Source organism: Euleptes europaea, chromosome 6, assembly GCF_029931775.1.
Source record: "Euleptes europaea isolate rEulEur1 chromosome 6, rEulEur1.hap1, whole genome shotgun sequence".
In the NCBI taxonomy this organism is placed as follows: Eukaryota; Metazoa; Chordata; class Lepidosauria; order Squamata; family Sphaerodactylidae; genus Euleptes; species Euleptes europaea.
Genome location: NC_079317.1, coordinates 53,376,278 through 53,389,695, shown reverse-complemented (window position 1 = coordinate 53,389,695; position 13,418 = coordinate 53,376,278). Strand labels below are relative to the sequence as shown.

General features: G+C 42.6%; 1 protein-coding gene across 1 annotated transcript in view; it reads right to left on the bottom strand.

The window, feature by feature from the left end:
• Positions 1-13,418, bottom strand: part of STARD9 (StAR related lipid transfer domain containing 9) — a 105,609-nt gene that overhangs the window by 68,515 nt on the left and 23,676 nt on the right. The window contains exons 4-7 of the mRNA XM_056851284.1: positions 6,176-6,292; positions 4,995-5,027; positions 4,840-4,901; positions 2,034-2,146 (exon numbers count right to left, since the gene is read on the bottom strand). Of these exons, the coding sequence (XP_056707262.1) occupies positions 2,034-2,146; positions 4,840-4,901; positions 4,995-5,027; positions 6,176-6,292 (325 nt within the window). The remainder of the gene's footprint in view (positions 1-2,033; positions 2,147-4,839; positions 4,902-4,994; positions 5,028-6,175; positions 6,293-13,418) is intronic.

The following is a 13,418-nucleotide window of genomic DNA, read 5'->3' as shown; positions in this document are numbered from 1 at the left end:
CATTACTCTGATTCTTATTAGAAAGTGGGAGAACAACAGACCACCCGCTCTGATGATAAATTCAGTCAGGAAACACCATTATCATCTCCTGAGGATAGGTATGTAATTATTTAAGAGAAAAATGTCTGAAGTCATAGAAGAATTCTACTTGTTTAACAGATTATTCATCTATTATTTACTTGTAAACTATAAATTCAAAGCAAAGATTTAATGTCTCTCTTGAAGGAAAGGCTGGGAATAACAAATAGTTCTATAAGTATTCTGTTGACCAAATTATAATTTAGGGGAGCAATTACATTTTCTAGGAAGATATATCATCAAGAGATACTTCTGAATGTGAAGTTCAGAGTGGTGATTAGCCTTGACTACTTGCATACATTTCTCTTAATCCATACCACATCAAAACTGTCATTAGAGCAAGAAAATAAAAAAAGTTTCACTCTTTGCATGAATTTCCCCACGACTATGGAGCACCTGCCACAAAGTGATTGACCTGAAAGCACTCTTGGGTTACCTTTTGCATGTTATCATCATTAGAACAGAAATGTTTCTGACACTAAACCTGGAAATAATCCAGGAAATTCAGAATAGCCTTTGGATATCCCCAGCACTACTGGTGATAACGGGGACAGACTGAAGTTTGTACACACAGCGTGAAGCCCACAGTATAATCTTAGGTCATGGATGTTGCTGCATATTTATGGTACTGTGGGATTAAGGCTGCAAACCTAAGAAAACTTTCCTGGGAGTAAGATCCTCTGAATAAATGGAGCTTACTACTGAGGAGACCCACTTAGAATTGCTCTCCTTGTGCCTATGGTTCCAGTCTCTACCAGATACGCTACATGGGAGCAAGTGTGCAATGCTGGAGACACAGTTGTCACCCTCAGGCCATGAAAGGAGTTCTCTCTGGCTATCCCTTGTCTCCACAAGCAGTTTTTAAGGTTAACAAGTGACATTTCCATCCCCCATGTTTCTGCAGTGTACCACATTAGCTTCACTTGGGTTAATATACTTCCAGTGCTGCCATTAGCGCCCTTCTTTGTTTTATACTAAAAAGGCAAAATCCTTCTAATGTTTCATTTTGTCTTTAAAGTTCTATAATCTGTTTGATTACTCTGTCTTTTATTATTTAAACAACACCTTCCCTAAATAAGTCCATATGGATGTAATTTCTAATTTCTTACTAAGCACACATTCTCATTATTATTTTTAAAAGATAGCTTAGTAGAACTAACTTTTACAGGATTTATTATTTCTATTTAAAACCTCTGTGGCTCTACAGCAGTCTGAAAAATCAATAAATGATCAACTGCATCCAGATGATGAGAGAGTTATTTAAAACTTCAGCAGGAGGGACTTTTTATCTCCCATGTATTATTTTAGTTTTAAAACAGATTCAGCAGAATGAATGCCAAAGGACAGCCTTACTGGATTCCAGATGACATAACAAAAGCATAACAATACTGTTATTAAACATGTACACTGATTGAAGTATTAGCACAATAATCAATAATTAATGTAGTGATGTGTTTTGTCACAGTGATAGAATCAATGCATTCTTTCGATCCATAAAAATTGTATCTCACAGTTCTAGCAATGCTCAGAAGTACTTTACAGTGCAATCCTAATGCAGAGTTATGCCATTTTAATCCCACTGAACTCAATGGGGTTAGACTGGATTAACTCTGTTCAGGATCACACTTATTTTCTCCCCTAGGAATCTTAGATACTTTTGGTGATCTGAATGAAAGAATATTAATCCAGTTTACTACAAGCATTAAACACATCTTTTAAACCTTAACTGTAACCATGTTCATTTATTTGCCTATAACTCAGTACTCTGAAAATACCAACCAGAACTAATTAGTGCTAGAAGTCTATATGTGACACATAAAATTTGAGCTCCTAGCTCTTCATAGAATTTTTAAAAAGACGAACGGAAGAGATGCAAAGACATGTGCAATGAAGAGAGAAAGAAGTCCTAAATAGGCACATAATACTGATCTGCAGTCTTTTTAAAAATTACTAACCTTGTACATATGGCCCTGTCTCAGGATGCTCACGGACACGAAGTGTGTATGGTTTTTCATGTGTTGGTTGCCTCAATAAATCTCGTACTCGCTCATTATAGATTTCTAGGAAACTGGAGGGGGAGGGGAGAAAAAGAATCAATAATATAAGGATTGTGTGCCAATTCAAGATAATTTTTCACACAGTCTATGTGCAATGGGGAAGTAAGATTGTTGTTTTCTGCCCTGCCATATGAGCGCACCTGTCTAGCATCCAGGACTGCCAGACATCTAGACATGGTCACAGCAATTACTTACTCACATGAAATCCAAAATGTGAAAGTCCAAACCCCATGACTGATATCTAGGGTTCCCAACACTGCCTGGGGAAATGCCTAGGGAGATTTAGTGGGCAGCGCCTGGGGAGTGGGGAGTTTGGGGCAGATGCGATGTCACTTCTGAGGGGATATTCTAGGAATTTCCCCTAACTCTATGGCAAAATTTACCTTTTCCTTTTATCCCTTAGAAGCTCCTTGATCAAGTGATCTTGAAATTTACAAAGGCCATGGCAAAATTTACAAAGACATGGGAAATTTCCAGAGTGTCTTTATGGAGGCCATCTTTTTCTCCCTCTCATTTTTTCTAGGACGGGAGACTGGGGCAGGAGAATTCCTTGCCAGGTCCAGCCAGTTGTGAAGCCTACTGATGTTCATTCATAATCAGGACATTGACAACATTATTTGGGCCTATATATACTGGGTTTTATGTGCATGGGCCTTATGTACACATTATGACCCATATCTGCAAAGAAGTTCACTGTAGCTGACCCTTTTTTTGACAAATGCTATTATATATATACATATATATCTAGCACTGGTTAAGGGCATGGAAATTTGTATTTGCAGTGTAAACAAGTTATACTGGATTACCAACCCAATAGTCCTTCTTTATTTCATTTTGTTACTGTCCTGTGCAATGCTGTGTTCAAACATAGTAGCAAAAAAGTAGGCAGTTATTAAGAAGTAATCTCCCTTTGAGTGTTACTACTACATTTGCTGCACATATGGTTACTGCAAAGAAACCGGTCAGGCTCCGACTTCTGCGGGCTGGAGTCCAAGGTGGCCACCCTCCAGCATCCTTTCTTCAGCAAGTCCAAGGGTGGGGCCTCAGTTTAGGGCGAAGAAAGGGGTTCAGCTGCACCCTGAGCCCTGTCTCTCGGTCCTTGTACTAGTCCTTTGGCTGTGAAGGCATGAACTGGCCCTTCCTCCTCAATTCTCCCTGGGCTGGCCTAATAAAGGATTGTCTGGGGGTGGGCTGACCCTGGACTCCCCCAGTGATCTCTCTTCATGGTGGGCCCACACTGAGTGAAAGAAACCTGGGCCAATAGCCTCCCTGCCTGAGTCTTCCTTAGGGTTGCCAGGTCCCTCTTTGCCACTAGCAGGAGGTTTTGGGGGCAGAGCCTGAGGAGAGCAGGGTTTGGGGAGGGACTTCAATGCCACAGAGTCCAATTGCCAAAGCGGCCATTTTCTCCATTTTTTTCTGAACTGATCTCTATTGGCTGGAGATCAGTTGTAATAGCAGGAGATCGCCAGCTAGTACCTGGAGGTTGGCAACCCTAGTCTTCCTGTGTCCTGCCTTGCCCTCCCAGGAGGTTTTAAGATGCTGCTATGTTGGCACGTGCAGGCCCCAAGAGGCCCAATCCATACCCGGCCTTCTTTGCCCTGTTCATAGGTGCAGTGAGCCCTGCCTCAGCATGCACTGGAACTGCTAGGCTCTGAGGCCACTGTTGGCACATTTCCAGGCATAGCGCCACAGATGCGTCTTTCTCCACAGTCCCTGGGCAGGCTGCCTGACTCAGCGGTGCCTGGGCAAAGCTGTCTAGCACTAGAGTCCCCTCTGGAGCATCTGAGTGCAGGGGTGGGGCCACCACCCAGTCAAAAAAAAGTTAGATTGCATGACTAGAGCATCATTAACATACTGAACAACCAAAACTATTTCTTAGCTTATTAAATTATTTCTGTATGCTAAAAACTCACCATTACTATCTGATCACGTGAAAGCACTATGTAAGCCCTATAGCATTGTGTGATGCTGAAATGTCCAATGACAGCTGGACATGATTCAAATTTTAAAAGATACAAGTAAATAATGAAGCACAAACTTGATATAATAACTGTATTAGAAACATGTCTAATTAACAGTAAAATCCTATGCAGAGTTACTCCAGTGTAAGCCCACTCACTTAAAAAAAAACATAAATTAAGGTTAATCAGGAAAAGGTACAATTGGCAAAAAATTATGCATTGCGATTGGCAGAGTTCCCCTTCTGCATCTATATTGGGAAATGGTTTATCAGTTAGGGGTATCAACAGAGAATGCTCAGATAAAACATGTTTTCCCCAACAGTTCTAAACTGATTGGCTATTCATCAGGAGCAGTATATTTTTCCTAAAAACAGTTGTACTGTGTTAGAATTTTTTCCCTCCAAACCCAAACTTTGCATTACATGACACATTAGAATACCCTGGAATTAGGACATAAGTAAGATTTCCTAATGTGGAAACTGCTGGTCAGGAGGCCCATAAACTGGAGTGTTGTTCTGTAAATTACACACATTTCACACTAATTTCAGAAATCAAAGATTACAGCAAACATAACAGCTTGTATACCATACAAGTATATCATACAGGTGGGAAAATGGAGCATGCACTCACAAGACGTTTGATTTAAAGTCTTTTGGGCAGTTCTCAATAGCATACGAGCCTACAATTTCCAAAATTCAACATTATAATTTCTACATGGCAATGAGAGAGAGAAACACACCTACCTGACTTCTACTCTACATGATGCTGGGTGTTTTAAATAGTCATCTTCCCTTGAAAACAGACCCTATGCAAATCAAGCATTTACAATTTTTTATTATTTGGGAGAAAATGAAATGATAAATTTAAACAATACAAAATGTTTATCTTAATAAAGTACCTCACATATACGTGGAGTTAATCCAACAGATGCCTTGAAATGCAAAGAAAAACAGTATAAGATTCCTGTCCATTTGTACATATTAAGGTCACTGTAGTATTTATAGAAAATGCACAGATGTAAGAGCTCTCTAGTAACATGTGTCAACAACGTGGAAAGCTTCAAAATGGTTATTAATCCCATTTGCTTTGGGAGGCCACAGCTACTAACAATTCTGATTTTTAGTACTGGTCAGATTATGAAACTGGATGGCTGAAAAGAACTCCATAAGAACAAACTCCTCAATATCCAAACATAGTTATTTGTATCATATAAACTGAAGTGTGCCTCATGCATACCACAAGAGCAAGCAAGACACACAATGTCAGACATGGCCTTCAGGACTGAACACTTGTAATCAAAATAAATCCAGACAGATAACACAACAGATGACTTGACGGAATTAATGTTTTTGCCTACAATAATATCTATACCAAAACACATGCAATTTACTCATTAGACAGAGCTGTGTCTGAGGGAAAGAACAGATGATTAATATATTAAGAAATCAAAATACAATCAAGGTTACAAAAGATGGTTTTATCCTCTTTGGTCAATTCACACTTTGCTGCAATCCCTTGTGGCCTGTTGTTCTGGAGGGCTCTTTGACCCTCAGCAGTGGTTTTACAAAAGGAAACAGGGTGTTGTGAGGAAAACAGGTAAGAAAGATTCTCCTTTGTGAACTCACTCCTTGTACTGGAGCTTGGATTCAACTCATATTGTTCAAGTATATTGCACAGAGAAAGTACACAGAAATACTTGATTTTACAACTGCTACTCTGTCTCTAAGCAAATAGAAATTCCAGACCTGTAACAACCAATCAATATGCATATTCAGAAAATACATGTATTAGAAAATGGGGAACTTGAATGATATCAGTGATTTAAATCAGCCTTTTTGTAGGCTGATTATTTAAGTTTCCTTGATCAGTTCACTTGTTGGAATGAGCATCTTCATAAATTTCAGCAGAAGGGATGTCAGTATCAGCTGCTAATATCCAACCCACTCTCTCGGATCCTGTAAAAGAGAAATCTGCCTACAGGAAAGCACTGGCTAGTAATACATGGTTAACAGAGTCCATTCCAAACTACAAGCAAATGTATAATAAGAGCACAAAATGTAATAAAAAGATGTAGCTCACTGGAGTTCCCATCATGGTGTATGTTTTTCCTGAACCAGTCTGTCCATATGCAAACAGACAAATGTTGTATCCTTTAAAAGCACCAGATAATACTGAAGTACCAAGGTCCTGAAAAACCTGTAATTAACCAAGGAAAAGAAATAATTACATTTAGTAAGTATACCTCTCTTCTAAGTCTTTGGGTACGTGTTTATTTTTCAAATACTTTGGAATTAGTAGTAGGGTAAGGGACAATACAGGGGTTTAGGAGTAAAAAAAATGCAGGGGATTTTCATAAGCAGAATTTTCAAGAAAGGTCCCATCTCCATCAACCTCCATCTCCAGTAATCACACATACCTTACACACCTTACAAAATAATATCACAGACCAGCTTTAGCCCGAGGCTTTCTTTCAGCTTTGGAATAACAGAATGGTGTGGATCTGATTTGGGCCTGAAATTGCACATTACTTTATAGCACTGTTTTAACATCTGGATTTACTTAAAATGCTGGTTTCCACAAAGGAGGTAATCCCTTCTTTTAAAAATTGCCAACAATTTCAAAGTAAAACAAAGATGACATTTTAAATGGGACTCTTAGAAACTGAATTCTATTGAAATTGAATGGGAGCAGGAAAAGCTGTGATAAAAAGGAATGGAATCTCAGAACTACTGGGACACACTTGGAAGCTCCACTTGAGGGTCTTTGGATCCCAACCTTATTCTGATATACTTACCAACTTGGAATTCTCTTGCTGAATGGCATGATTGTCTTATATTAGTTCTATTACTTATTTGGAGAACCAAAACATATTGCTGCACACTGAATCCAAGGTTCTGGATTTCATAAATGTTAATTTGAATTGCTACCAATAAGGCTAATTAAACCCCAAACAATACTTAATTTTACATACACCAGTGCTTATTATTACATATCAAACTGTACTTCCCACACACCAGCTGCATTCTTCAGACAGCCTTCTGCTTGCAGTGCTGTCTCTTAGGACTACATGTCTGGTAACAGCCAGGTTGCAGGCTTTTTCTGTGGTAAGTCCAGTCCTTTGGAATGGTTTACCAGACTGGGTGTAGAGAATGCCTTCACTTTCGATATTCAAGAAGGCATGTAAAACAGTTTTCAGAGGGCATTCAGTGGAGGGCAGATCTGGCTGTGTTTATATCTTATTTGTTGTTTCTATCCTGCTGATTGTCATGGAAGATGCTGAAAGAACAAGTGGTCTCAAATAAGACCCCACCTGCTGATGGTTCTGGGCTTGAAAGCACTGGAATGACCGGTAAGCTTCTGTCCTGGCTGATACGTCCAATGAGTATATAAGGGACCTTCTTATCTGTGTGCCTTAGCCCTGAGTTAGATAACTTGCTCCACTGGGCTCTTGCTTTGCACGTATACTTGGAAGCCTTCCCAAGTGTCACAGCTGTCCCTCTCGCAGTCTTCCTCAAATCTCTTTGCCTCCATTCTCTGCAGGAAATGACTCCAGCCATCTTTCTCCCTGAAGGCTTTTAACTTTCTTCCTCTCCTTGGCGCTGTTTCTCTGTTTGTTTTCCCTTCCCAGATCCTGCAGTTGCTTTTCCCAGGCAGCCTTGGCCAAGCTTCCTGGCTTCCAGCCTGGGTAGGCACAACCTAACTGCAGTAGTCAGCAGACGACAGGAATCCCCCCCCCCCATGTAAACTGCATAATTAGCTTATTTCTCAAAGCATAAATGTGAGAGAAATGGAAAGGTAACCCATTAGTGACAAAAATAATTTTGAACATTTACTCCTTTTGACCACTTCTATCATTCCTGAGAAAAGACAGAAGGAAAAGGTGGCACCTATTTATGCCCTTCAGAATTCATTTTAACATTTGTTCCATATTGAAATATTGTTGCAAGGTGTTAACATACCCAAATATATTTTTAAATATTTTAAACTAAGATAGTTAGAACTGTGGTGCAGCTTCTGGATATCCATTTGCTTTTTCATGTGTGTGTGTTTGTGTCTCGTTTCAATTCATGCAATCATTCCAAAAACTGAAGCACTGCAACAAGGGAATCGATGCAGACAGATTATTCAACAGCCCAAATATGCATCTGCATACAGGCTAATTTTGTATTCCCTTTTATTTACAGTCACTACTTTAACAGCTCAGGGGAAATATGTGTATATATTGATCAAGAGACAGATAATAAGAGTGAAAATTCCAGTAGTTGCTGCTGAAGTACAAGGAAGAAATATAGGACTGATACTGGAATGTGGTCCCATTGAGAAATGCTCACATTATTGAGGAGGAATTATTAGAGAGGAATTCACAGAAATTCAATTGAATGATAAGAATGCTGATGGCATCTTTCTACTCACCAAGATACATTGTTTTTTATTTGATTTTACAGTATAGAAACTTCATCCAATACAATGTCCTGTTTGCAAAGGTGGGAAAAACAGTGTTTCACTTACCTGTAACTGTTGTTCATCGAGTGTCTTTGTGCAGGCACACATGGGATCTGCGCAAGCGCAAAGCCAGCCATGGAGAATTTTTTTCCTATGGTTTTCCTATGATTTTCTAGTCGAGGGTTTCCTCGAAGACAACAAAACATCTAAAACCTGTTAAGGCCGGATTCTCCACACTGCCAGGTGCATTGATTGTACCTCTGGGTGAACCCATGGGCCCTGAAGGAGGAGATTGTGGGCAGGTCATAGAAGAGACACATTCCCCTTGGCCAGTGAAGCCACCAAGGGAAACCAGGGCCAACATGCCCAAAACGGGGCGATCAATATGCAATCGGTCCCCTCGTCCCTCAACTTGGTGACCACCCTGCTCAACAGGGGGAATGGCGGGAAGAGGTAAAACAGTGTCCCCTGCCAGGTTAGCTGAAAGGCGTCCCCTAGTTTGGGAAGCCGTAATCCCTAGGGATTTTGAGCTGGTTTTTGTTTTCCGGAATCTGTCTAAAAAGACATCCATCTGTTCTCTAAAGAGTTGGGATCCTTCAAACGGCAGATCATCAATGCGAACTTTGGTATCGTAAGGAAGCGCCGAGGTGCGAAGCCAGGAGTGTCTCCTGATCGCTACTGAGGTAGACGTGACTCTACTTATGCTGTCAGTCACATGCCTGGCACCCAAGAGCAGGCTTCTCCCAATGGCTATCCCTTCAGATTGGATAGTCCTAGCTAAGGGTTTAGTAGTGTCATCCAAGGGACATTTTGTCCCATAGGAAATACTGGTAACCGACTCATAACCGCAAGGAAGTTTATTATTTTCGCAGACTGTATTGTGGCAGTGTAAATCTTCCTCCCCATCAAGTCTAACTTCCTACCTTCCCTGTCCTGAGGGGAGGTATGGGAGCCTGTCCGGAATCTGCCCGGCAGGGCCTCTACTATCATTGAGTTAGGTGTGGGGTGGTGTGTGACAAACTCACATCTCTCCTGGGGTATTCTATAGAGCGAGTCAACCTTACGCACTGAAGGCGAACAGGACGCAGGGTGTGCCCAATTGTCAAGAATGCTCTTGACAAAAGGAAGGGCTACTGGACCGCCATCTGGCTGTTGGAGGATGTCAGAAATGGCGTCAATAGGGTCGGTGGTAGTGGGTTTGTAATCGATTTTCAGGGATTGTGCCATACGGGAAACCTGATCGATAAAGGAACGGATGCTATCTGGGGGGGAGACACCCATAGACTCGTCAATCAAGTCCTCAGGCGAGGGTAAAGAATTAGCATCGGAGTCAGTATCCATCCCAGCAGATTCACTGATGGCATCCGAATCAGACACCTGCGAGTCCCGAATAGGAGGCACAGGAGTCAAAACGGGTTCATGGGTGAGCGCAGACCTGGAGTCATGGCAACGCCGAGTGGAGACACCCGTTGACGTGGAGGCATGGGGCTGCACATCGTGAATAGCCCTGTCCGCCGAACCTGAATGACGTCGATCGTCTCGACGTCGAGGGGACTTGCGACGCGGAGAGCGGTCAGAACAATGCCTGGTAGAGGTGGGTCTCTCCTCGGCTCTCGACGTCGACAGCCGGCGCGGTGAGGTACGGCGTTGACGGGATGTCGCCGGGGAAGCGTGACGCCGGGAGGCAGGAGAATACCTTCGTTGCGACAAAGTGGTCGACGTCGAACGACCACGACGTCGACAGCAGCTGCAATCATAGCCGCGAAAGCGAGAATCTTGAGAAGTATGGTCACGGCAATAGCAGCCTTGGGAGCGATCTGAAGAATGGGACCTTGATTGACATCGAGGCAACCGTTGTGCCGGAGACTGTGTATGACACCGAGATGCAACATCTCACCCGGGGGAGCGGCTTCGACGCAGCGAAGCATCCACACATGGGAAGGGTGAATGATGCCGAGTGGGCGTAGGCTCGTGCCGAGATGAGTCGTCCCCAGCCGGGGAGACGGAATGGCTGCGAGGGGGTACACTGTGGCAGACAGAGACCACACTAGACCCCGAACTGAGTGGAACGGACACACAGCTAAGCACCGAAGGATACCGGGAGACTGGTGCAGTCGTATGATCTGCTCTGAAGTCAACGCAACGTCATGCTTAGGCGTCGAGCGTCGAGGCGAAGGGGTTCGATGTCGAAGGGGCTCATCTCGACGTGGAGACGGCCCTGAAGGGGGCTGTGTCGACCCCGATGCGGATTGAGATACGACCAACTTCAACCGCTTGGAAGACGCTCCTTCAACCATTCCCGTAGATTTTCTCTTGGCCTTCTTCGCACCCCCAGGAGGCAGGGAAGAGGCCTTTCCATGCGAAGACGTTGAGGGAAGAACGGGTGCGGAAAGTGGGGCCGAAGCGACCGAAGGGGGCTTAGCAGAGTCAGATGACCCGATCTGGGGCTGTAAGGACTGCTTCCAAAGTGTGGCATTAAGCCTGGTAGCCCTCTTTACGAGACCACTTTGTCATTCGGGCACATTCCCGACAGGAAGAAGGGATATGGCCCTCACCAAGGCAAAGGACACACTCGGCATGGCCGTCCTTTTTTGCTATTTTAGATTTGCACTTGGCACACTTTTTGAAGGGGGCCCAACAGACTTAACCTTATCCTTCGACTTCTTCCCGTTAGACTTTTCAGTGGACGTTGAATCCTTCATTTTCACCTCATAATGTTATAGAAACCTCTGAGGAGAACCAGAGCTGAAACTCAACAGGTCCTCTCTCCGCGGCGGCAGAAAGAGAACTGAGGGGAAGAGCGCCCCCTCCCGCTTGGTCAGGTGACTGTTTGGGCAAGAAACTGCAGCACTGGCTAGGGGGAGGGGCACTCTTCAGAGCTGAGGCTTCTAGAAGCTAGGAAAAAAATTCTCCGTGGCTGGCTTTGCGCTTGCGCAGATCCCATGTGGGACTGCACTGAAGACACGGCAATGAAAATAGCCCTTTCTCTACTTATACACTAAGCCTACCTTGTATTTTACTTCTTGGAAGTGTGTGTAGTGTTTCAAAAAGTCAAGTTACTGGAACAAAACAGTGTGGAAAAATATTCAGCAGTGGAAGACACCTTCATCTCAACTTTCATCACAGCATTTAAAAGTACCAAATTATGTATTACAATCGTGGACATTGCTTACCTCATACAATTATTTAGATTTAACTAAAATATTCCACACGTCATTAATAATTTCTAAATGCATTCTTAAAATTGCAATCACAGAGTCACCATAGAAATATATCAACAGAAATATATATATTATAATATAATATATATTTTATAATATAATATATGCTCAGCATGCTTCCCATTATACCTTTCCTTCCATTTGTGATCAGTGGTGTGGAATTTGTACAATGCTTGAACATACTAGTGCTACATAACTTTATTATTATATTTTACTTAATGTACAGTTAATATATAACAGATAACCACAGTCTAACAATTTATTGGTGTTACATAGATGACAGCATCAGTTTTGGTGCCATTCTGTGTTTCGTTGAGCTTATGGGCCTTGGCTCCCAGTACTCTTGTTGTCTTCTCGTGAACTGGATTATACTTAATGTCACTACACCCCTACCCTGCCCTAGCAAGACCCATTACTCCCACTCTCTTTCCCAAGCTGAACTGTAAAAAGGTTTGCACGGTCCAGCTGCTTTAGTGAAATTGCACTGGTACAATTGCTCTAAGAACTGCACCTGTGTAACATTCTAAGTCAGGGTTCCCCAATGTGGCCCCCATAGCAACTGTCACTTTCCTGGCACCCACCAAGCTTTCCAGAATGTAGGTGGGGCCATTATAAGGTAGGGCTTGTTATTGGCTGACCTCATTCAAATGAAAGAATTTTCCACAGCTGTAACAGCAGCTGGAGTGACTGGAAGATCAGGAGGACTGGTAAGCACTGGAGCTTTCCTTAGTCAGTGTGTGCTTAACTGCACTTCAAGCTAGACTAATTGTTGCTATGAGCTTCTTTTGTAAAGCAGAGAGGGAGCTTTGTTCTAGACTTAGAAATGCAGGGAATTCGGCTGTTTCATGGGGGGAGATAAGTGTTCAGGCGCAGAACCCTGCCCACTGTTTCTCCAGGCTTGCTGCCCTCCCAGTGGCTGGACCAGGTTTCCAAACAAATTACAGATAATACTAACTTTGACAAACCAATGGCCGGACTTTGAATAAGACAGCATCATTTGTTCAGCATGACTGCTATGCTATTCTTTTGCAAAGCGAGGGTGGGTATTGCATTTGGTTCCACTTTCTGTGGCAGCCATTTCAGACATATAGCTCTACCTCCTGCAGCAGCCATTTTGGTGCAGTGCTCACCACCCCCCTTCAAAATTCCAATGGTGCCAAGTTCAAAAAGGTTGGGGACCCCTGCCCTATGTTGTTTCCTACACCACTACACTGTAAGACATGGACATGCAATGGCCGCTGCAAACGGATTTGAAGGATCAGGCTCTCGTTAAAAGATCTCACTGAAGTTATGGCACAGGCTCAGCATAGAAGAAGTGCATCTCTGAAGAGTGAATAACCCACTAGGCAATTTAAACTGGCAATGTGGCACCTAGGCAAGAAAAAGAACCAGCATGGGAATGATCTATTAGAAATGGCATTCACGCATATTTAAAAAGTTAAAATATGCTTTAAGCACTGAAACTCATGAAAGTTTTGTTCCTACTTTTGTATAAACTTGTTCCGATGGAAATATGAAGAACTCACACAATCTTGTCAACAATCCATATAAAACTGCTGTCTAGGACAAGACTAACTTTTGAGAAAATTACCCATAACTGCAAGGGACAATAAATAATCTGCCCCCACTCACCCACCCACGCACCCACACTGTAAAAA